Genomic DNA, 26,481 nt, shown 5'->3' on the forward strand with positions numbered 1-26,481 from the left:
ATTCTCCGACAGCTCTCCTCTCCCCATACACACTACATTCTCCGGCTTGGGCAGACCTCCCAACACATAGCAACAAGTTAGCCCACCTCCCCTTAAACACAAAAGGGCATGAGCGGGTGGGCTTTCCTTGTTCAGTGTACTCAAATGAGACCCTTCTCACAAAGGCAGCGCTCCCCTCAGAACAGCCAAAGAGACATCAGTTTACAAAAATGAAACAATAAACAATCTTTATTAAAAAAATATAAATCGCAAATTACCGTAGATTGCTTACATTGATAATCCCCATACCTATAAACACACATATATTTTATTCATATCTTACAGAGAAATCCCATGTGTATTGGCACATAACTGTTTATAGTAATACAGATATTAGAGTCAAGCAAATACCACTTTTTCATATATTTAAACTCATCACATGTAGAGATTATTATAGATTTCCATAAAGATCCAGAGATTACCAAATACTATTTAAAGGATAAATCTTCTTCCATTGCCCATTGGAGATATCTTTAGTCTGTTTATCCAGAAATAAACACTTCCAAAAAGCTGTTATACTGTGATCTCTGGCATTCCGGTCCGCAATTGTGACGTCATAACGTCACTCCACATGGTGACGTCATCCCGCATAGCAGGCAATGTCACCTCCAGGTCACCACCGACATGGACAATGCACTGTCCATTTAAGCCCAACCAACTAAGGTAGAAGGGCAAAAAACCATCGTACATTTGTAAAAATAAAAATAGACAGGTGCCTCTGATGTCTAATTAGACTTCTTTTTCCTTGAAAAAATCTCAAACAGTCTGATCACACTGAGGACGCAGTGCCGAGTGTGTTCTCTGATGTGCAACAAGGTGTCCTTTAATAGTGAAAGATTTCCCGCACTCTGTGCATAAATAAGGACGCTCACCTGTGTGCATTCTCTGGTGTGTAACAAGATCTCCTTTATGAAAGAAAGATTTTCCACATTTATTACATGAAAAAGGACGCTCCCCTGTGTGTCTTCCCTGGTGTATAATAAGGGCTCCTTTTTGAGTGAAAGATTTCCCGCACTCCAAACATGAATAAGGACGCTCTCCTGTGTGACTTCTCTGGTGTATAATAAGGGCTCCTTTTTTAGTGAAAGATTTCCCGCACTCTGAACAAGAATAAGGACGCTCTCCTGTGTGAATTCTCTGGTGTGTAACAAGATCTCTTTTATGAAAGAAAGATTTTCCGCATTCAATACATGAAAAAAGACGCTCCCCCGTGTGTCTTCGCTGGTGTATAATAAGGCCTTCTTTGTTAGTGAAAGATTTTCCGCACTCTGAACAAAAATAAGGACGCTCACCCGTGTGTATTCTCTGGTGTGTAACATAGCTTATTTTATACATGAAAGCTTTCCCGCACTCTGAACATGAATATGGATGTTCACCAGTATGAGTTTTCTGGTGTACAACAAGGTTTCCTTTCAGTCTAAAAGATTTTCCGCACTCTGAACATGAATAAGGACGCTCACCTGTGTGAATTCTCTCATGTTCAACAAGGTTTCCTTTCAGTGCAAAAGATTTCCCGCACTCTGAACATGGATATGAACCCTCACCCGTGTGCATTCTCAGGTGCTGCACAAGGTTTTCTTTCAGAGTGAAAGTTTTCCCGCACTCTGAACATATATAGGGACGCTCGCCCGTGTGAATTCTCAGGTGCTGTACAAGGTTTCCTTTCTGAGTGAAACATTTCCCGCACTCTGAACATGAGAATAGATTGTCACCTCGGTGATCTCCTTCATGGGGTGAGGAAGATTCCTCGGGATTAGAAGGATCTGTTGATCGATCTGCAGTGTGAGATCTTACATGGATATTTACAATCATAGTATGTGATTGATGAGAAGATTCCCCCTGATCAGAGGGATCCATTGATGTCTCCGGACAGGAAGGTCTGTGATGTATATTTTGTGTATTTGGATTTCCTCCTGGAGGATCCTGTGTGATGACATTATCTTCTGACTTACAATCAGCAGATAATAGAAGATGTCTCTCCGAGGAATTCCTGACATCACATCCATCTGTTGGAAAACAAGGTACAAATGTACCATCAAAAAAAGAAAACATACAAGTTAGGGATACAAAACACTGAAAATGTCATATTGGGGAACATTGCTTTCTGCATTAATGACAGCTGGGGGCGTAATGGAAATATAACAAAATGTTTTAGCCACATCATTTTGTGCAAACATGACATATAATTGAGGAATGGAGATGGACCTTTCATATGGTGTACAGTATCTCCTCCTCATTTGTTGGGAACATGACATTCTATTGAGGAATGGAGATGGACCTTTCATATGGCGTACAGTATCTCCTCCTCATTTGTTGGGAACATTGGTTTATTGTTAAAAATACAAAAGTTTCATTGTTGTGGAGAGGAATTTTTGTGGTGGTAAATTTGTTGCACACTTTCTTTTAGGTTAATTTAAAAAGAACCCTTTCTGCATTTAATATTTATTACTTACTTGTGTCTATATGTAGAGAAGATTCCTCCTGTTTACTTTTCATAACCATCTCCCCCTCCTCCATAGACTGCTGATCTCCACTCACCAACATTTCTTCTTCTTCCTCTTTAATTTCGGCTTTGATGTTTTTTAGTTTTTCATGCTAAACTCCAATGATGATAAAATATAACATTCGGAAGAATGATTGCCAACATTAAAAGATTTTATAGAAGAATGTTATCTCATAGTTTAGAATATTTTTTGAGTTCTAGCTGCTCAGTCCCATCTACCTGATGATGGTGAAGGATGCTGAGATCTTCCTGTGTGGAACCTGGGGAATACAAAGGTCCACACTTCTCACCAGTCTGCTGATCTCCCCCCACAAACATCTTTTCTTCTTCCTCTTTCTCCTCAACTTTGATGTCTTTCAGTTCTTCACCCTAAACCCCAAAAGATGACAGAGCAAAAGATTACATAGAAGAATGTCATTCCATACAGTTTGGAATCTCTATCAAGTTCCAGTTGCTCAGTCCCACCTACCTGATAATGGTGAGGGATGGTGTGATCTTCCTGTGTGGAATCCCAGGAATACTGAGGACGGGGACATCTCTCTGGTGGGTTCCCATTACTGGATCCATCTGTAGGAAACACACACACTGACTGAATACATTGTTTCTATGTGTTTATCAGATGATGGGGGATCTAGGTGGACCCTCCGTACTGCTCTCTCCTTTACAATAAAGTCTCCTCTTACCCGGTGATGTGAGCGGCGGCTGATTCTCCATCATGACGTCCTTGTAGAGATCCTTGAGTCCTTCTAAATACTCCCACTCCTCCATGGAGAAATAGACAGTGACATCCTGACACCTTATAGGAACCTGACACACACAATGATACAGTCACCATCCAGACACATCCCTTGTCTGTTACTGGATAATGTCCCAGAATTCCCGGCACCGCTCACCTCTCCTGTCAGCAGATCAATGATCTTGTTGGTGACTTCTAGAATCTTCTTGGCAATGGTTACCTCTATTGTCAGGTAGTGAGGTGGAGGCACTGTGATAGGTGATGTCCTGTGAAGACGGTGCTGGGTGATAATGGATCAACAGATTCACTACTTTATAATCTTGTGTAAAGAGAGAAAGTAAAAATTGTCACCACAGACATCCCAGAATCCTCCTCACTTCTCTGGTCAGATCTGTATTTCGATTAAAAAGTAAAGAGTGATGTCAAATAAGAACTATACATGGGGGGGTATCTGGTCTATAAACCAGAGGCTCTGGGTGGACAGTTGGATAAATGGCTCTATATTTCGGATGTGTATGTTTTATAATCCTTTATATATTTAGGTGTTAATCTGCTGGAGATAAAAGACATCACAGTGACTATGGAGGAAGAGGACGGACATGACGGGGGGGTTTCTGGGTGTAAATATAAAATAATATCTTATTACCTCCTCTGCTGCCACTTCGGTAGCGACTAGTTCCCCTCCTCCAGATTAACCTTGTGATGTTACAGGAAACATGTGACCAGGAAGCAGAAAATCGAGGGCGGAACGTGAAGTGAATAGGAGGAGCTGCAAGCAGAGCAGAGCACACATTTTCACCCTGAAGGTCTCTCCCTCCCTTTCTCTGTCCATCCATCTTCTTTTATATTATATCTTCTCTGTTCCTTTCTCCCTGTATACCCTTATCTGTATATCTCTCTGTATACCCCTCTCTCTCTATATCTCCCTGTATAACCCTCTCTGTATATTTCCCTGTATACCCCTCTGTATATCTCCCTGTATACCCATCTCTGTATATCTCCCTGTATACTCCTCTCTGTATATCTCCCTGTATACCCATCTCTGTATATCTCCCTGTATACTCCTCTATGTATATCTCACTGTATACCCCTCTCTGTATATCTCCCTGTATACCTCTCTGTATATCTCCCTGTATACCCCCTCTCTGTATATCTCCCTGTATACCCCTCTCTGTATATCTCCCTGTATACCTCTCCACCTCTCTGTATACTCTTCTGTATATCCCCCTGTATACTCCTCTCTGTATATCTCCCTGTATACTCCTCTCATATCTCCCTGTATGCCCCTCTCTCTGTATACTCCTCTCTGTATATCTCATTGTATACCTCTCTCTCTCTGTATCTCCCTATATACCCCTCTCTATGTCTCCTTCCCTCTCTCTCTCCCCTTCTCTCTCTCTCCCTCCTTCCCTCTCTCCCCTCCCCCTTTCTCTCCTTCCCCCTCTCTCTCCTTCTCTCTCTCCTTCCCCCTCTCTCTCTCCTTCTCTCTCTCTTCCCTTCCCCTCTCTCTCCCCCTTTCCCTCTCTCTCCCTCCCTCCCCCCTCCCCCTCTCTCCTCCCTCCCCCCTCCCCACTCTCTCCTCCCTCTCTCTCCTCTTCCCTCTCTCTCTCTCCCTCTCTTCTCCCTCTCCCCCCTCTCTCTCCCCCTTTCTCTCTCCTCTCCCTCCCCCTCTCTCTCCCCCCTCTCTCTCCCCCCTCTCTCCTCTCCACTTTCTCTCTTTCCCTCTCTCTCCCTCTCTCTCCCCCTCTCTCACCTCTCTCTCCCTCCTCTCTCCTTCCCTCTCTCCTTCCCCCTCTCTCCTCCTCCCTCCTTCTCTCTCTCCTCCCCCTCTCTCTCTCCTTACCCCCTCTCTCCTTCCCCCTTCTCTCTCTCTCTCCTACCCCCTCTCTCCTTCCCCTTCTCTCTCCTTCCCCCTCCCTCTCCTTCCCCTTCTCTCTCCTTCCCCTTCTCTCTCCTTCCCCTTCTCTCTCTCTCCCTCCCCTCTCTCCTTCCCCTTCCCTCTCTCTCCTTACCTCTCTCTCTCCCCCCTTCCCCCTCTCTCTCCCACTTCCCCCTTATCTCTCTTCCCTTCCCCTCTCTCTGTCTCTTCCCTTCAGTCTCTCTCTCCCTTTCCTCTATCTCCCCCTTCTCTCTCCCTCCCGCTCTCTCTCTCCACCCCTCTCTCGCCTCTTTCTCTCCTCACTTTCTCTTTTCTCTCTCTCCCCTCTCCCTCCTCTCTCTCCCCCCTCTCTCCTCTCCCCCCTCCCCTCCCCCTCTCTGCTCTCCCTCCCCCCTCTCTCTCCCCTTCTCTCTCTCCTCATTCTCTCTCTCCCCCCTCTCTCTCCTATCCCCCCTCTCTCTCCCTCTCTTCTCTCTCTCTCCCCTCTCTGTCTCTCCTCTCCCTCCCCTCTGTCTCCTCTCTCTCCTATCCCCCATCTCTCCCTCTCTCCCCCCTCTCTCTCCCCCCCCCTCTCTCTCCTCTCCCCCTCTTTCTCCTCTCCCCCTCTCTCTCTCCCCTCATAAACATTTGTTTATGCATTATTATTACAGTGTATGTACTTGTATACCCATACAAATTATTGTCTAAATCCAAGGCCCTGATGAAGCAGATCTTTCCCTTGAAATGCGTAAGCGGACTTCTCAGATTCTCCAACCAGGATAACAACACCCTTGATAACACAAGCGTTTTTTCCGTCGGAATAAACTCTGAAGGTTTCTCCGACGGAATTCCGCTCAAGCTGTCTTGCATACACACGGTCACACCAAAGTCCGACCTTCAAGAACGCGGTGACGTACAACACGTACGACGGGACTAGAAAAAGGAGGTTCAATAGCCAGGAGCCAATAGCTTCCGTCTCGTACTTGCTTCAGAGCCTGCAACGTTTTTGGTCCGTCGGAACAGCATACAGACGAGCGGGTTTTCCAATAGGAATTGTTTCCGTTGGAAAAATTTAGAACATGTTCTCTTTCTAGGTCCATCTGAATTTTCGACGTAAAAAGTCCGATGGGGCACACACACGATCTGAATATAGGATGAAAAGCTCCCGTCGGACTTTTTCTGACTGAAATTCCGCTCGTGTGTACGCGGCATAAAGTCTGCTCTTAACATTCCCGTATGCTAATAATCCAAATACTTAAAAGGTACATATATATCAAAAAATAACTAGCTCCTTCATAGTGAACTGTCTAGTTCCCATCCTTCTACATGACCTGACCACTAGGGGGCAAACAGGTTATACTGTGGGATGGGAACTAGCCAGTTCACATTGAGCAAGCTGGTTCCCACATTCAGAATTGACTAGGTGAATCTGGAGGATGGGAACTGGTCGCAACCCTACCACTTCCTTCCTCTCTACTTCCTCCCGACTCACCTCTCACCCGTAACTTCCTGTTTATACATCCACATCACTTCCTGTCTGTGCATTGTGAAGTGAGATCACCACCTTGTGTTAAATATAAGTACTGCATTCTACATTATGTTTCAGCATTTTGCTCGCTGCCTCACCATCTATTATGTTATATCTATGATTACACACACACAGATTATAACGAAATTAAAATCCAGACTAAAATGAGAATGACCATTTTGATAGCTTTTTAAAATGTATAAGGTGAAACTAAATGACGAAAAGGAAACTACAATTTGAAGTACAACATATGAGGCACAATTCACAAAGCTTTAATACAAGTATAGGCATTTTTATATTAGCCATGTGACTATTATTATGTCATTGCACTGGAAATAACTGTCCCTTCTAAAATAAGTAAATGTATAATAATAATAATAATAATACTAATAAGGGGCAGCACGGTGGCTAAGTGGTTAGCACTTCCACCAAGCAGCACTGGGGTTGTTGGTTCAAATCCCAACCATAACACTACCTGTCTGGAGTTTGCATGTTCTCCCTGTGCCTGCGTAGGTTTCCTCAGAGTACTCCGGTTTCCTCCCACACTCCACAGACATGCTGGTAGGTTAATTGGCTTCTGTCCACATTGGCCCTAGAATGTGAGTTTGGAAGCTTAGATTGTAAGCTCCTTGAGGGCAGGGACTGAAGTGACTACTATTTGTGTTTGAAGCGCTGTGTAAAATGTAGGCACTATATGTACCTGAAATAAATAATAACAGTGTGTAACTGTGGAGGGACATTAGAGTGTAAGCTCTTCTGGTACAGAGACTGATGTGGCTGGCTCGTGTTCTCTGTACAGCACTGTGGTAGTATTTGTCAGAGCTATATAAATGTATAATAATAATAATAGTGTGTGACTGTGGGGCATTCTGAGGTGAGTCTCTGTGAAGAGTAGAATCTGCCCAGTGACTCAGATTGGATCAGCCAATCACAGTGGAGAGGTCTGAGGTGAGTCTCCATAGAAAGCAGAATCCACCCGGTGACTGTGATCCCACCCTGTGATTGGTTGGTGTGGAGGGCCAATGGCAGTGGAGGAGGTGTGAAGCGGGAACTCTGAGGTGATGGCTGTGAGGTGTCCGGCTCTCCTCGGCTCTTCTATGACTGAATCCTCCATTTTGTTTTACATTGGTGACAGAAGTGACGGTGGAATGGGTTCTGTTTTCTGTCACAGGAAATGTGGTAAAGGTAAAATAATATCAGAGTCACATTTTTATATCCCTCTATATGTATATGTAGTGTCTGCTGGAGATAAAAGACATCACAATGACTATGGAGGAAGAGGACAGACATGACGGGGGGGTTACTGGGTGTAAATGTAAAATAATATCTTATTACCTCCTCTGCTGCCAGTTACAGCAATGTCTCCTCTCTACTTCCTCACAACTTTGAACTTCCTGTCTGCCTGTGACATCACTTCCTGTCCATTTGTAACACCACTTCTTGTCTTTCATTAGTGTTATAAAGGTTTGTGTTTTTTCACCTTAATGCATCCTATGCAGAAAATTTACAGCATATAATGCTAATTTTTAGCATATGTGAAAAATTAAACTATTGCCCTGGACAGCTAGTGACTAAGCTGCCTGAAAAGACCCATCCAAGAGCTTCGTCCCTTTCACAAAATGTTTTACAGCAACTCCCTCCTCCTCCATCAATATCATGATCTCCGACAGCTCTCCTCCACCATCCACACTACATTCTCCGACAGCTCTCCTCCACCATCCACACTACATTCTCCGACAGCTCTCCTCCCACCATCCACACTACATTCTCCGACAGCTCTCCCCCCACCATCCACACTACATTCCCTGACAGCTCTCCTCCACCATCCACACTACATTCTACGACAGTTCTCCACCAGCCACACTACATTCTCCGACAGCTCTCTTCCACCATCCACACTACATTCTCCAACAGCTCTCCTCCACCATCCACACTACATTCTCCGACAGCTCTCCTCCACCATCCACACTACATTCTCCGACAGCTCTCCACCATCCACACTACATTCTCCGACAGCTCCCCTACCACCATCCACACTACATTCTCCGACAGCTCTCCTCCACCATCCACACTACATTCTCCGACAGCTCTCCACCATTCACACTACATTCTCCAACAGCTCTCCTCCACCATCCACACTACATTCTCTGACAGCTCTCCTTCCACCATCCACACTACATTCTCCGACAGCTCTCTTCCACCATCCATACTACATTTTCCGACAGATCTCCTCCACCATCCACACTACATTCTCTGACAGCTCTCCTCCACCATCCACACTACATTTTCCGACAGCTCTCCTCCACCATCCACACTACATTCTCCGACAGATCTCCTCCACCATCCACACTACATTCTCCGACAGCTCTCCTCCACCATCCACACTACATTCTCCGACAGCTCTCCTCCACTATCCACACTACATTCTCCGACAGCTCTCCCCCCACCATCCACACTACATTCTCCGACAGCTCTCCTCCCACACTACATTCTCCGACAGCTCTCCTCCACCATCCACACTACATTCTCCGACAGCTTTCCTCCCCCATCCACACTACATTTTCCGACAGCTCTCTTCGACCATCCACACTACATTCTCCGACAGCTCTCCTCCATCATCCACACTACATTCTCAGACAGCCCTCCTCCCATCATCCACACTATATTCTCAGACAGCTCTCCTCCATCCACACTACATTCTCCAACAGCTCTCCCCCACATCCACACTACATTCGACAGCCCTCCTCCCCTATTCCACACTACATTTGTCACGTACCTGGTGGGTTTGAGCCCGAACTGCAGAGAGAGGCCTCCCCTACGGCTCCCACTCATGGCCCCCAGGAATGGAGACAGAAGGCACAGGAGTGAGGAGTGGTATGAGTGCCTGGCAGGATCAACAGTCCGTCCAGAAGTCCAGGAATGATTAGGAACCAGGAGACTGGAACTGGAGAGAAGGCTGGAGACTGGAATGCTGGACTGGAACCAGGAACAACAGCAGGCAAGTAGGCAGAAGACTGGAGTGCTGGACTGAAACCAGGAACACAGTAGGCAAGTAGGCTGGAGATTGGAACGCTGACTGGAGCCAGGAACAACAGCAGGCAAGTAGACTGGAGACTGGATGCTGGACTGGAACCAGGAACAACAGCAGGCAAGTAAGCAGAAGACTGGAGTGCTGGACTGGAACCAGGAACACAGCAGGCAAGTAGGCAGATATCAGGGATCAGGCAGAAGGATCATCAGACGGGCCAGTGGTCGGTATCAGGCGGACAGCAGAGGTTCCAGGGATCAAACAGGAGGATAGTCTGGGCAAGCCGGAGGTCAGATGCAGGCAGATAGCTGGGTTGGTCACAAACAGATAGCCGGGTCTCTAACAGGTAGTCTCAGATCAGATCAGGTTAAACACACAGAACGCTGTAGAGCAGACAGCGGGGACTGAGTGTGACAGGCAGGTTTAAATAGCCCGCCTGGCGCCAACAGGGATGCGCATGCGCAATGGCGCCCGCAAACACGCACCAGTGAGCCTGGGACGCTGATTACTGGCAGGATCTTCCTGACATTGCCCCCCCCCAGCCTCCGGCTGCCCCTTCAGGCAAATATTTTGGGATGGGACTTTTTGAAGGCCTGCAACAGACTCTCAGTGTGGATATTACCCTCGGCTCCCAAGAATTTTCTTCGGGTCCAAAACCCCTTCCATTTAATCAGGAATTGACCTTGATTTTTTCTCCACTTGTAGTCCAAGATAGACTCTACCTCGAATTCCTCCTCGCCATCTACCAGAGCAGGATCAGGGGTATCCGTACTTCGACCTGGAAATGGGTTGAAAATGGAAGATTTTAGTAATGATACATGGAATACCGGATGGATCTTCAGTGAGTCAGGAAGTTCTAGTTCATATGCCACCTCATTAATCTTCTTTCTGACAGGGAATGGCCCCAAGAACTTGGAACCCAATTTCTTTGAAGGGCAGGCCAACCTAAGGTTCACTGTGGATAACCATACCCGGTCACCGGGTGCAAGTATCAGTTCGCCTCGTCTTTTCTTGTCAAAAGTTATCTTATGTTCCTGGGTCATGGTTTCCTGTAGAATTTGGTTGTTGGAGGCAAAGAAATTTAATTTTTCCTGAACTTCTGGTACTCTACATTCAGGGAGGGAATTAGGTAAAAATGAAGGATGGAAGCCATAGTTGGCGAAAAATGGAGTTTGTTTAATAACGGAGTGGATGGAGTTGTTGTAGGCGAATTCAGCCAATGGAAGCAAAGAAATCCAGTCATCTTGGGCAAAAGAGGAAAAACATCGTAGGTATTGTTCGAGAGTTTGGTTTGTTCTCTCTGTTTGCCCATTGGTCTGGGGATGATAGGCAGAGGAGAACGACAGTTCAATATTCAGGGCTTTGCACAGAGACCTCCAGAATTGGGAGGTAAACTGTACCTCCCGATCTGAGACGATATTGGCTGGCACCCCGTGGAGTCTGATGATTTCTTTAATGAATACTAGTGCTGTTTCTGAAGCTGAGGGAGTACCCTTCATTGGGACAAAATGGGCCATTTTTGACAGTCGATCTACGATCACAAAGACGGTGGTATGGCCACCCGCCGGAGGTAGCTCAACAATAAAATCTATGGATAACATCTTCCATGGCCTGTCTGGGACAGGCAGAGGTCTTAGTAGCCCCATGCCTTAGGTATGTAACCCTTGCTCCTAATGCAGGTTGTACAGGATTCCACAAATTTTTTGCAATCCTCACGTACCTGAGGCCACCAAAAGGTACGCTGTACCAGGCCAGTGGTCTTGGTTATACCGAAATGCCCAGCCAGTGTGTGATCGTGACAGAGCTCCAATATTGCCACTCGTAGTTTTTCGGGTATGTAAAGTTTGTTTTCGTGCCAAAGCAACCCATCTCTGATCTGTAGTTCTGGCCTAATGGAAGGTCCCAGTCCTGCAGAAGCTTGCTTAATTCATGAGAGCAGATTTCCCTGAAGAGGAAGAAAATTCCCCGGGGACAAGATAGTGTCCGGAGGTGAAATTTCTTGGGGTTTGTGGAACATCCGGGATAGGGCATCGGGTTTAGTGTTTTTGGAACCAGGGCAATAAGTGATGTGAAAGGAGAACCTGGAGAAGAAGAGGGCCCACCTGGCTTGTCGTGGCTTCAGTCTTTTTGCAGATCTCAGATACTCCAGGTTCTTATGATCAGTAAAAATTAGGACTGGATGTGCGGCTCCTTCCAGGAGGTAGCGCCATTCTTCTAATGCAGATTTTATTGCTAACAACTTTCGGTCTCCTACATCATAATTCCTCTCTGCTGCTGACAACTTGCGGGAGAAGAAGGCCACCGGGTGCAGCAGGGCCCTGGTTCCTTGTCTTTGGGACAGCACTGCTCCCACAATTTCGGATGCGTCTACTTCGAGTACAAATGGCAGAGAGGAATCTGTGGATGTTTTAGTACGGAAGCAGAAGTGAAGAGACCTTTGAGGGTCTCAAAGGCCTCTTGGGCTTCAGAAGACCAGTGAAAACATGTTCCCTGTTTGGTTAACTGGGTAATTGGGGGTGATAATGGCTGAGAAACCTTTAATAAATTTCCGATATAAATTGGTGAATCCAACGAATCGTTGGATTCCCTTCTTTTCTGTTGGGACCGGCCAATCCAATATTGCAGCAATTTTCTGAGGATCCATTTTAATGTCTTTACTGGAGATGATTAACCCCAAAAATGATATACTTTCCTGCTCAAACTCACACTTTTCTGCCTTCGCATATAAGCAATGCTGTCTGAGCCGAGCCAACACACTTCTGACGTGCCTGCAGTGAGATTCAACGGAAAAAGAAAAGATTAGTATATCGTCCAGATAGACGATAACAAACAGATCTAAAAAGTCCCTTAAAACATCATTGATGAAGTACTGGAACGTGGCGGGAGCATTGCACAACCCGAAGGCCATCACCAAGTACTCAAAATGCCCATAGTGGGTACGAAAAGCAGTTTTCCATTCGTCTCCGTCCCTGATACGGACCAAATTGTAGGCTCTGCGGAGGTCAAGTTTAGTGAACACGGTGGTGGTTCCAAGTCTTTGAAATAGTTCTGGTACCAGGGGGAGAGGATAGGGTTTTTTTACTGTAATTTTATTTCGTTCACGGTAGTCCACGCATGGTCGAAGGGTATGATTCTTTTTCTGCACAAAAAAGATGCCCGCGCCTGCTGGAGACGTGGAGGGGCGAATGAAGCCTTTCTTTAAGTTCTCGTCAATATATTCCTTTAATGCCCCTTGTTCTACCTCTGTCAGGGGGAAAATCCTTCCGAACGGGATCTTAGCTCCAGGCAGCAGCTCGATAGGGCTGTCATAGGCCCGGTGGGGTGGTAGAGTCTCTGCCCCTTGTTTACTAAATACGTCTAGAAAGTTGTGGTAAGTTTCTGGAATAGACTGGCGTATAATGGTTTCTGTGTCCAGGCACAGTAAGGTAGTGGCCTTATGAGAGTCTTGTGACCCGCAAAACTGTTGACAATAGGGAGAAGAGAAGGTAACCTCTCCTGTGATCCAGTTAATGTCAGGGTTGTGTGCTTGTAACCAAGGCATGCCGCGGATTATAGAGAACAAGGGTGAAGCAATAATGTCCATGTGCAGCAACTCTTGGTGAGAGTTAGAGATGGTAATGGGTATTGGAGTGGTCTCTTGAGTTACAGGTCCTGACTTGATGGCCCATCAGCCAGGTGGATGGAAAGTCCGTGAGCCTTTGGAAGAAGGAGGACCTGATGTTTTACAGCAAAAGAGGAATCCATGAAACAGCTGCAAGCTCCGGAATCAATAATGGCGGGTATTTGCAGAGTCTTTCCTGGGAGCTATAACGAGACAGAGAGGGCAAGGTGAGATGTGATCTTGGCCAGAGGAGCAACATAGTCAGTGGACAGGGAGAGACACTTACGGAGCTTAAGAGGGCAGTTCCTGACATAGTGTCCAGGTTCCCCACAGTACAGGCACAGATTATTCATCTGACGATGTTGATGTTCTTCCTGGGTGAGGGAAGGACGAAGGACCCCCAACTGCATTGGTTCAGGTGCATTAAACGTGGAGGTAGGTGGTGCCAGTGGGGTATGACTTGGAATCTTTGGAAGCATCCAGGTTGGGCGAGAAAGTCCTGTAGCCCTCTCCGACCTACGTTCTCTTAGGCGTCGATCGATCTGGATGGCCAAATCGATCAATGCATTCAGAGTCTGTGGTATGCCAACTCTAGCTAACTCATCTTTCAGGGTGTCAGAAAGTCCCATGCGGAACTGGTAGCAGAGAGCAGCATCATTCCAATTTGTGTCTGCACTCCACCGTCTGAACTCAGCCACGTAATCCTCTGCTGCCCTGCGTAACTGCTGAAGGGTACGTAGTGCAGTTTCTGCAGTTACTGAGAGCTGGGGATCTTCATATAACTGGGCCAATGCGTCAAATAAGGTGGTGAGGTTGGTCAGAGACACATCTTTTTGTTCCAGGAGACGATGGGCCCAGGTTTAGGGGTCGCCTGTAAGCAAGGAAACCAAAAAGCCCACCTTGGTGACCTCCAGGGAAAAGATGCATGGTTGGAGGGCGAAGAACAGTTCACAGGAATTGCAAAAGGCCCTGAATTTACTTCGATCTCTGGAGAATCTTTCAGGCGTCGGAACTCTAGGCTCTGGGGGAAGCATCACCACGTTCTTCCAGCCGGGTGTACCCTTGCTGAAGATTCTTGACTGCTTTGGTCAATCTCGCCAGGTATACACATAGTTCCTCCATGGGAAAGGTTCTCTGCTCGGGCTCAGACATGGCTGTCTGCTACTGTCACGTACCTGGTGGGTTTGAGCCCGAACTGCAGAGAGCGTCCTCCCCTACAGCTCCCACTCACAGCTCCCTGGAATGGAGACAGAGGGCACAGGAGTGAGGAGTGGTATGAGTGCCTGGCAGGATCAACAGTCCATCCAGAAGTCCAGGAATGTTTAGGAACCAGGAGACTGGAACTGGAGAGAAGGCTGGAGACTGGAATGCTGACTGGAGCCAGGGACAACAGCAGGCAAGTAGACTGGAGACTGGATGCTGGACTGGAACCAGGAACAACAGCAGGCAAGTAGACTGGAGACTGGAACCAGGAACAACAGCAGGCAAGTAGGCAGAATACTGAAGTGCTGAACTGGAACTGGAACACAGCAGGCAAGTAGGCTGGAGACTGGAACGCTGACTGGAGCCAGGAACAACAGCAAGCAAGTAGGCTGGAGACTGGAACGCTGACTGGAGCCAGGAACAACAGCAAGCAAGTAGACTGGAGACTGGATGCTGGACTGGAACCAGGAACAACAGCAAGCAAGTAGGCAGAAGAATGGAGTGCTGGACTGGAACCAGGAACATAGCAGGCAAGTAGGCAGATATCAGGGATCAGGCAGAAGAATCGTCAGACGGACCAGTGGTCGGTTAAGGCAGACAGCAGAGGTACCAGGGATCAAACAGGAGGATAGTCCGGGCTAGCTGGAGGTCAGATGCAGGCAGATAGATGGGTTGATCACAAACAGATAGCCGGGTCTCCAACAGGTAGTCTCAGATCAGATCATGTTACACACACAGAACGTTGTAGAGCAGACAGCGGGGACTGAGTGTGACAGGCAGGTTTAAATAGCCCGCCTGGTGCCAACAGGGATGCGCGTGCACGCACGTGTGTGCGCGCGCGTACGCTGTGGCACCCGCAACCACCACCAGTGAGCCTGGGACGCCGATTACTGGCAGGATCTTCCTGACAACATTCTCCAACAGCTCTCCTACTACCATCCACACTACATTGTCCGACAGCCCTCCTCCCATCATCCACACATTCTCTGACAGCTCTCCTCCACCATCCACACTACATTCTCCGACAGCTCTCCTCCACCATCCGCACTACATTCTCCGACAGCTCTCCTCCACCAACCACACTACATTCCAACAGCTGTCTTCCACCATCCACACTACATTCTCCGACAGCTCTCCTCCCACCATCCACACTACATTCTCCAACAGCTCTCCTCCACCATCTACACTACATTTTCCGACAGCTCTCTTCCACCATCCACACTACATTCTCCAACAGCTCTCCTCCACCATCTACACTGCATTTTCCAACAGCTCTCTTTCACCATCCACACTACATTTTCCCACAGCTCTCCTCCTCCATCCACACTACATTTTCCGACAGCTCTCCTCCTCCATCCACACTACATTCGACAGCTCTCCTCCACCATCCACACTACATTCTCCGAAAGCTCTCCTCCCACCATCCACACTACATTCTCCGATAGCTCTCCTCCCACCATCCACACTACATTCTCCGACAGCTCTCCTCTCACCATCCACACTACATTCTCCGACAGATCTCCTCCACCATCCACACTACATTCTCCGACAGCTCTCCTCCACAATTCACACTACAATCTCCGACAGCTCTCCTCCACCATCCACACTACATTCTCCGACAGATCTCCTCCACCATCCACACTACATTCTCCGACAGATCTCCTCCACCATCCACACTACATTCTCCGACAGATCTCCTCCACCATCCACACTACATTCTCCGACATCTCTCCTCCACCATCCACACTACATTCTCCGACAGCTCTCCTCCACCATCCACACTACATTCACCGACAGCTCTCCACCATTCACACTACATTCTCCAGTTTGGGCAGACCTCCCAACACATAGCAACAAGTTACCCCACCTCCCCTTAAACACAAAATGGCATGAGAGGGTGGGCTTTCCTTGTTCAGTGTACTCAAATGAGACCCCTGTCACAAAGGCAGCGCTCCCCTCAGAACAGCCATAGAGACATCAGTTTACAAAAATGAAACAAAAAGAAAATCTTTATTACAAATATAAAATCGCAAATTACCGTAGATTGCTTACATTGATAATCCCCACACCTATAAGCACGCATATATTTTATTCATATCTTTACAGAGACATCCCATATGAATTGGCACATAAATGTTTATAGGCAAACAGACAGTAAAATAAACCCTTTTTTCTTATATTTAAACTCATCACATGTAGAGATTATTATAGATTTCCATAAAGATCCAGAGATTGCCAAATACTGTTTCAAAGAGAAATCTTCTTCCATTGTCCATCGGAGATAACTTTAGTTTGTTTTTCCAGAAATAAACACTTCCAAAAAGCTGTTATACTGTGATCTCTGGCATTCCGGCCCGCGATCGTGAATGTGACGTCATAACTTTACGCCGCACGGTGACGTTACCTCCAGGTCACCATGACATGGACAATGCACTGTTCATTCAAAAATCCGAAAACCCGCACTTGTGTCCAGTACCACCCAACATACTGGGCCAGGGGGCAGACCTCCCAAAATGCAACCACAAGTAAGCCAGCCCACCCATAAAATTAGATTATTTTTCCAGAATTAAACCCTTCTAAAAAAGGTTTACAATTAGATGGGTCATTTAGATAAATGGGGATACCACAAAGTGGGGGCAGAAATTGTACCAGGCACATCTCACCATTGGAGTTTCCAAAAAATACAAGAAGCCAAAAGAAGACTCGGCCCTCCAGTAAAAACCATCGTACATTTGTAAAAATAAAAATAGGCAGGTGCCTCTGATATCTAATTAAACAATCTGATCACACTGAGGATGCAGTGCCGTGTGTGTTCTCTGATGTGCAACAAAGTTTCCTTTCATGGTGAAAGATTTCCCGCACTCTGTGCATGAATAAGAACGCTCACCTCGTGTGAACTCTCTGGTGTGTAACAAGATCTCCTTTACGAAAGAAAGACTTTCCGCATTCAGTACATGAAAAAGGACGCTCCCCCGTGTGTCTTCTCTGGTGTATATTAAGGCCTCCCTTTTGAGTGAAAGATTTCCCACACTCTGTACATGAATAAGGACGCTCACCTGTGTGACTTCTCTGATGCTTAACAAGATCTCCTTTCAGAGTGAAAGATTTCCCGCACTCCGAACATGAATAAGGACGCACACCCGTGTGAATTCTCTGGTGTGTGACAAGATCTCCTTTATGAAAGAAAGATTTTCTGCACTCAATACATGAAAAAGGACGCTCACCTGTGTGTCTTCTTTGGTGTATAATAAGGGCCCCTTTTTTAGTGAAAGATTTCCCGCACTCCAAACATGAATAAGGACGCTCACCTGTGTGTATTCTCTGGTGTGTAACATAGCTTATTTTATATATGAAAGCTTTCCCGCACTCTGAACATGAATATGGATGTTCACCAGTATGAATTTTCTGGTGTTCAACAAGGTTTGCTTTCAGTCTGAAAGATTTTCCACACTCTGAACATGAATAAGGACGCTCACCTGTGTGAATTCTCTCATGTACAACAAGGTTTCCTTTCAGTGCAAAAGATTTCCCGCACTCTGAACATGGATATGAACCCTCACCCGTGTGCATTCTCAGGTGCTGCACAAGGTTTCCTTTCAGAGGGAAAGATTTCCCACACTCTGAACATATATAGGGACGCTCACCTGTGTGAATCTTCAGATGTTTTTCAAAATTTGGTTTCTGAATGAAAGATTTCCCGCACTCTGAACATATATAGGGACGCTCACCCGTGTGAATTCTCTGATGTTTTTCAAAATTTGGTTTGTAAACGAAAGATTTCCCACACTCTGAACATATATATGGACGCTCACCCGTGTGAATTCTCATGTGCTGCACAAGGTTTCCTTTCCGAGTGAAACATTTCCCGCACTCTGAACATGGGAATATATTCTCACCTCGGTGATCTCCTTCATGGGGTGAGGAAGATTCCTCGGGATTAGAAGGATCTGTTGATGGATCTGCAGTGTGAGATCTTACATGGATATTTACAATCATTGTATGTGATTGATGAGAAGATTCCCCCTGATCAGAGGGATCCATTGATGTCTCCGGACAGGAAGGTCTGTGATGTATATTTTGTGTATTTGGATTTCCTCCTGGAGGATCCTGTGTGATGACATTATCTTCTGACTTACAATCAGCAGATAATAGAAGATGTCTCTCCGAGGAATTCCTGACGTCACATCCACCTGATGGGAAACAAGGTTTAAATGTCAGTAGTTCAAATAAGTAGAGCTTTAGCTCTTCCTCCAATCTAATGCAAGAAATGAAAATGTCAGAAGTGGGTACAAATGTACCATCAAAAAAAGAAAACAAACAAGTTAAAGGATACAAAACACTGAAAATGTCATATTGGGGAACATTGCTTTTTGCATTAATGGCATCTGGGGGGCGTAATGGAAATGTAACAAAATTTATGAGCCACATCATTTTGTGGAAACATGACATATAATTAAGGAATGGAGATTGGACCTTTCATATGGTGTACAGCATCTCCTCCTCATTTGTTGGGAACATGACATTATATTGAGGAATGGAGATGGACCTTTCATATGGTGTACAGTATCTCCTCCTCATTTGTTGGGAACATTGGTTTATTGTTGAAAATACAAAGGTTTCATTATTGGTAAATTTGTTGCACACCTTCTTTTAGGTTAATTTAAAAAGAACCCTTTCTGCATTTAATATTTATGACTTACTTGTGTCTATATGTAGAGAAGATTCCTCCTGTTTACTTTTCATAATCATCTCCCCCTCCTCCATAGACTGCTGATCTCCACTCACCAACCTCTCTTCTTCTTCCTCTTTAATTTCGGCTTTTATGTTTTTCAGTTTTTCATCCTAAACTCCAAAGATGATAAAATATAACATTTGGAAGAATGATTGCCAATATTAAAAGATTATATAAAAGAATGTTATCTCATAGTTTAGAATAATTTTTGAGTTCTAGTTGCTCAGTCCCATCTACCTGATGATGGTGAAGGATGCTGAGATCTTCCTGTGTGGAATCCCCGGAATACAAAGGTCTACACTTCTCACCAGACTGCTGATCTCCCCCCACAAACATCTTTTCTTCTTCCTGTTTCTCCTCAACTTTGATGTCTTTCAGTTCTTCACCCTAAACCCCAAAAGATGACAGAATACATTTGCAAAAAGAAGCAAAAGATTACATAGAATGTCATTCCATACAGTTTGTAATCTCTATCAAGTTCCAGTTGCTCAGTCCCACCTACCTGATGATGGTGAGGGATGGTGTGATCTTCCTGATTGGAATCCCAGGAATACAGAGGACGGGGACATCTCTCTGGTGGGTTCCCATTACTGGATCCATCTGTAGGAAACACACACACTGACTGAATACATTGTTTCTATGTGTTTATCAGATGTTGGGGGATCTAGGTGGACCTTCCGTACTGCTCTCTCTTTTACAATAAAGTCTCCTCTTACCCGGTGATGTGAGGGGCGGCTGATTCTCCATCATGACTTTGTAGAGATCCTTGTGTCCTTCTAAATACTTCCACTCCTCCATGGAGAAATAGACAGTGACATCCTGACACCTTATAGGAACCTGACACACACAATGATACAGTCACCATCCAGACACATCCCTTGTCTGTTACTGGATAATGTCCCAGAACTCCCACCACCGTTCACCTGTCCTGTCAGCAGATCAATGATCTTCTTGGTGACCTCTAGAATCTTCTTGGCACTGGTTACCTCTGTTGTCAGGCAGTGAGGTGGAGGCACTGTGATGGGTGATGTCCTCTGAAGACAGCTGCTGGGTGATAATGGATCAACAGATGTTTTTTTCACTACCTTATAATCCTCCCCTGGCAAAGAAACCTCCAAGTTTTGAGAGCATGTGGCCTTGTATGGTTATGAATAAGGGGCTACAGGCTCACTGACTTCACTTTCCTGGCCAGCCAGGCCGCTTGCTCAGATAAGGGTCTGCTTAAACCAGAGGCTCTGGATGGACAGTTGGATAAATGGCTCTATATTTAGGATGTATCTGTGTATGTTTTAGAATCCTTTATAGATTTAGGTATTCAACTGTTGAAGATAAAAGACATCACAGTGACTATGGAGGAAAAGGACGGACATGACGGGGGGTTACTGGGTGTAAATATAAAATAATATCTTACTAACTCCTCTACTGCCAGTTCCAGCAATGTCTCCTCTCTACTTCCTCCCGACTCACCTCTCACCTGGAACTTCCTGTTTATACATCTACATCACTTCCTGTCCGTGCATTGAGAAGTGAGATCACCACCTTGTGTTAAATATAAGTACTGCAGTCTACAATATGTTTCAGCATTTTGCTCGCTGCCTCATCTATTATGTTATATCCATGATTACACACACACACAGATTATAATGAAGATAAAATCCAGACTAAAATGAGAATGAACATTTTCATAGCTTCTTAAAATGCATAAGGTGAAAATAAATGGCAAAAAGGAAACTATGATTTGAAGTACAACATATGAGGCACAATTCACAAAGCTTTAATACACGTATAGCCATTTTTATTTTAGACATGTGTAGCGCTGGTAGATTTGCAATCTACCGCATGTTAGGTAAATTTAGTAAATTGTGTGTTAGGAAGGTTAAAAGTTCACCTCTGTTCCAGCTTGGCTGAAGTTGTGGGTGTTTCCGTGCTGACCGGTGGGTGTCACTGTTACCACTGGTCAGGGTTGGAAAGGCAACGTGCTGAAGCGTATGGATGCTCCTCTGTCCCGGAGGCACGCACGGTGGAGGTGGTCCTCCGAGTTGCATTCTGGGCGAGGGTATTTATGGGGCAGACGCCATTTTTGGGGGTTCGTTTTTACAGCCACCTGCTGGCCCTCCTGGCCGACAGGTATGCGTTAAGGAGCTACCTCGTGGTCCTCCGTCCGGGAGGCCCACAATACAGCGGTGCAGGGGTGGGTCCAGAGGCTTGTCTGGAACCTGCCACCACGGCCGAGGAATGGTCCTGAGCTGTCGGTCCCGTGTGACGAAGCTGGACAACCGAGGAGATCCCAGGGGAGGACCCATCTTGGAGAGATCACGCCGCATGCTGGTCTATAGAGGGGCCTGGTGACTCAGTTGGAGGACGTATCCAAAAGTAGCTATACAGCATAGTGTTGCTGGCTCGGCTTAAAGGTTCAAGCACTGTGACTGACTTTCACTACAGCAAATCTATACATCCTGTGGCAGAGGATCGTACAGATTTTATTTCCAAGCATGTCTGTGGCAGAGACTTTGATTCGTGCTGCGTACTGGCTGCTAGACCGGTGAGAGAGGCCTATCCAGACAAGCAAGGAGTGTGTCCCACAAGGGGAGTGCGTTTCAATTAGTATTTGAATTATACCAAGACCTTTTGCCAAGAGAACCCTTTCAGAGAATATTTGAGTTTCTTCTGCGAGTTTCCTTTCTACCTCTTTCCTGCTACTTCCTAAGTCGTTTGTTTAATAAAGCATTGAAAACATACTATAGTGTTGGTGCGTGTGTCGTCCAGAACTCAATGGAACCCTAGACCCGGTGCCGGTGAAACAGAGGGAAGCAGAGTGAAGATAACAGCCCCCTTAAACCAGCAGCTCCACCGTGAGTTAGTGCTACACATGTGACTCTTATTATCTCATTGCACTGGAAATAACTGTCCCTTCTAAAATACGTAAATGTATTATAATAATAGTAATACTAATAAGGGGCAGCGCAGTGGCTAAGTGGTTATCACTTCCACCAAGCAGCACTGGGGTTGTTGGTTCAAATCCCAACCACAACATGTTCTCCCTGTGCCTGCGTAGGTCTCCTCAGAGTACTCCGGTTTCCTCCCACACTCCAAAGACATGCTGGTAGGTTAATTGGCTTCTGTCTACATTGGCCCTAGTATGTGTATGTATGAATGTGAGTTTGGAACCTTAGATTGTAAGCTCCTTGAGGGCGGGGACTGATGTGACTGCACTGCAGTATATGTCAGAGCTATACAAATGTATAATAATAATAATAATAGTGTGTGACTGTGGGGCGGTCTGAGGTGAGTCTCTGTGGAGAGTAGAATCTGCCCAGTGACTCTGATGGGTTTCTGTAGATCAGCCAATCACAGTGGAGAGACGAAAAAGTACTCTTGCGCACTGGTGTGTTGGCTAAAAAAGTTCAAGAAGGACTATGGATTTCGGCTTTGCTGCTCTCAAAGGATGGGATTGTCCTAGTGTTGAAAGAAAAAAAGAGAAAAGAGAGCGCACCAGCCTAGTGCATTATCCTTGACAGGTTTATTGAATTAAAAACAAGATAAAAACTACTCACAAAAGTCAAAGGTAAAATCGCATAGTAAACACACAGAGGCAATTGTTCCAGTGGTAGCAGTTGTCCAGGTCCCAGGAAGGAGGCATACGGACTGCTGCTGGCTTACGCGTTTCGAAGGTTTAACCTTCTTCATCAGAGCCTTAGTCACAGTGGAGAGGTCTGAGGTGAGTCTCCATAGAAAGCAGAATCCACCCGGTGACTGTGATCCCACCCTGTGATTGGTTGGTGTGGAGGAAGTGCAGCCAATGACAGTGGAGGAGGTGTGAAGCGGGAACTCTGAGGTGATGGCTGTGAGGTGTCCGGCTCTTCTATGACTGAATTCTCCATTTTGTTTTACATTGGTGACAGAAGTGACGGTGGAATGGGTTCTGTTTTCTGTCACAGGAAATGTGGTAAAGGTAAAATAATATCAGATTCACATTTTTATATCCCTCTATATGTATATGTAGTGTCTGCTGGAGATAAAAGACATCACAGTGACTATGGAGGAAGAGGACGGACATGACGGGGGGATTACTGGGTGTAAATATAAAATAATATCTTATTACCTCCTCTGCTGCCAGTTCCAGCAATGTCTCCTCTCTACTTCCTCACAACTTTGAACTTCCTGTCTGCCTGTGACATCACTTCCTGTCCATTTGTAACACCTCCAATAATAAGTATCTTCAATGCTGCTGACAGTAAACCAATCCCCTCCTAGTAGTCTCTATACACTTTAAATGGGCAGAAACTCTATATATGGATGTGAGGACAAGGACTCCCTAAATATGAATGTTATGAAGAGTACATTTCCAGCAAAAAAAATGCTAATTTTTAGCATATGTGAAAAATTTAACAATTGCCCTGGACAGCTAGTGGCTAAGCTGCTGAAAAGACCCATCCAAGAGCTTTGTCCTTTTCTCAAAATGTATTACAGCACCTCAATCCTCCTCCTCCCTCAATATCATGATCTCCGACAGCTCTCCTCCACCATCCACACTACATTCTCCGACAGTTCTCCTCCCACCATCCACACTACATTCTCCGACAGCTCTCCTCCACCATCCACACTACATCCTCCGACAGCTCTCCTCCACCATCCACACTACATTCTCCGACAGCTCTCCTCCACCATCCACACTACATTCTCCGACAGCTCTCCCCCCACCATCCACACTACATCCTCCGACAGATCTCCTCCACCATCCACACTACATTCTCCGACATCTCTCCTCCCACCATCCACACTACATTCTCCGACAGCTCTCCCCCCACCATCCACACTACATTCTCCGACAGCTCTCCTCCACCATCCACACTACATCCTCCGACAGCTCTCCTCCACCATCCACACTACATTCTCCGACAGATCTCCTCCACCATCCACACTACATTCTCCGACAGATCACCTCCCACCATCCACACTACATTCTCCGACAGCTCTCCTCCCACCATCCACACTACATTCTCCGACAGCTCTCCACCATCCACACTACATTCTCTGGCTTGGGCAGACCTCCCAAAACATAGCAACAAGTTAGTCCACCTCCCCTTAAACACAAAATAGCATTAGAGGGAAGACTTTCCTTGTTCCGTGTACTCAAATGAGACCCCTCTCACAAAGGCAGCGCTCCCCTCAGAACAACTAAAGAGACATCAGTTTACAAAAATGAAACAAAAAACAATCTTTATTACAAATATAAAATCGTAAATTACCATAGATTGCTTACATTGATAATCCCCACACCTATAAACACACATATATTTAATTCATATCTTACAGAGAAATCCCATGTGTATTGGCACATGTTTATAGTCATACAGATATTAGAGTCAAGCAAATACCACTTTTTCATATATTTAAACTCATCACATCTAGAGATTATTATAGATTTCCATAAAGGTCCAGAGATTACCAAATACTATTTCAAGGAGAAATCTCCCACCATTGCCCATCGGTCCGGTCCGCAATTGTGACGTCATAACATCACTCCGCATGGTTACGTCATCCCGTATAGCAGGCAATGTCACCTCCAGCTCACCACCGACATGGACAATGCACTGTCTATTCAAGCTCAACCAACTGAGGTAGAAGGGCAAAAAACCATCGTACATTTGTAAAAATAAAAATAGGCAGGTGCCTCTGATGTCTAATTAGACTTCTTTTACTTGTAAAACAGTCTGATCACACTGAGGACGCAGTGCTGTGTGTGTTCTCTGATGTGCAACAAGATTTCCTTTTATAGTGAAAGATTTCCCGCACTCTGTGCACGAATAAGGAGGTTCACCTGTGTGCATTCTCTGGTGTGTAACAAGATTTCCTTTATGAAAGAAAGATTTTCCGCATTCGATACAAGAATAAGGACACTCACCCGTGTGTCTTCTCTGGTGTATGATAAGGGCTCCTTTTTGAGTGAAAGATTTCCCACACTCCAAACATGAATAAGGACGCTCACCCGAGTGAATTCTTTGGTGTGTAACAAGATCTCCTTTATGAAAGAAAGATTTTCCGCATTCAATACATGAATAAGGACGCTCACCCGTGTGTCTTCTCTGGTGTATAATAAGGCCGTCTTTTTTAATGAAAGATTTTCCGCACTCCAGACAAGAATAGGGACGCTCTCCCGTGTGAATTCTCTGGTGTGCAACAAGATCTCCTTTATGAAAGAAGGATTTTCCGCATTCAATACATGAATAAGGACGCTCACCTGTGTGAATTCTCTCATGTTCAACAAGGTTTCCTTTCAGAAGGAAAGATTTCCCGCACTCCGAACATATATAGGGACGCTCACCCGTGTGAATTCTCTGATGTTTTTCAAAATTTGGTTTGTAAACGAAAGATTTTCCGCACTCTGAACATTTATTTGAACCCTCACCCGTGTGAATTCTCATGTGCTGCACAAGGTTTCCTTTCAGAGTGAAAGTTTTTCCGCACTCTGAACATATATAGGGACGCTCACCCGTGTGAATTCTCAGGTGCTGTACAAGGTTTCCTTTCCGAGTGAAACATTTCCCGCACTCTGAACATGGGAATAGATTGTCACCTCGGTGATCTCCTTCATGGGGTGAGGAAGATTCCTCGGGATTAGAAGGATCTGTTGATCGATCTGCAGTGTGAGATCTTACATGGATATTTACAATCATAGTATGTGATTGATGAGAAGATTCCCCCTGATCAGAGGGATCCATTGATGTCTCCGGACAGGAAGGTCTGTGATGTATATTTTGTGTATTTGGATTTCCTCCTGGAGGATCCTGTGTGATGACATTATCTTCTGACTTACAATCAGCAGATAATAGAAGATGTCTCTCCGAGGAATTCCTGACATCACATCCATCTGATGGAAAACAATGTATAAAATAAATGTAAGAATGTCAGTAGTTCACAAATAACTAGAGCTTTAGCTCTTCCTCCAGACCAATGCAATAAGTGTAAATGTCAGAAGTGGGTACAAATGTACCATCAAAATATGAAAACAAACTAGTTAAAGGATAACACTGAAAATGTCATACTGGGGAACATTGCTTTCTGCATTAATGACAGCTGGGGGTGTAAGGGAAATATAACAAAATGTTTTAGCCACATCATTTTGTGGAAACATGACATATAATTGAGGAATGGAGATGGACCTTTTATATGGTGTACAGTATCTCCTCCTCATTTGTTGGGAACATGACGTTATATTGAGGAATGGAGATGGACCTTTCATATGGTGTACA

General features: G+C 45.5%; 1 protein-coding gene across 1 annotated transcript in view; it reads right to left on the reverse strand.

The window, feature by feature from the left end:
• Window positions 1-200: 200 nt before the first annotated feature.
• The window catches only part of LOC141105162 (uncharacterized), a 47,722-nt gene continuing 21,441 nt past the window's right edge, over window positions 201-26,481 (reverse strand). The window contains exons 7-10 of the mRNA XM_073595052.1: window positions 24,960-26,099; window positions 17,424-18,401; window positions 17,153-17,154; window positions 201-1,704 (exon numbers count right to left, since the gene is read on the reverse strand). Coding sequence (XP_073451153.1) covers window positions 796-1,704; window positions 17,153-17,154; window positions 17,424-18,401; window positions 24,960-26,099 — 3,029 coding nt within the window. The 3' untranslated portion in view covers window positions 201-795. The remainder of the gene's footprint in view (window positions 1,705-17,152; window positions 17,155-17,423; window positions 18,402-24,959; window positions 26,100-26,481) is intronic.

The sequence above is a fragment of the Aquarana catesbeiana genome, linkage group LG08 (assembly GCF_042186555.1).
Source record: "Aquarana catesbeiana isolate 2022-GZ linkage group LG08, ASM4218655v1, whole genome shotgun sequence".
Taxonomy (NCBI): domain Eukaryota; kingdom Metazoa; phylum Chordata; class Amphibia; order Anura; family Ranidae; genus Aquarana; species Aquarana catesbeiana.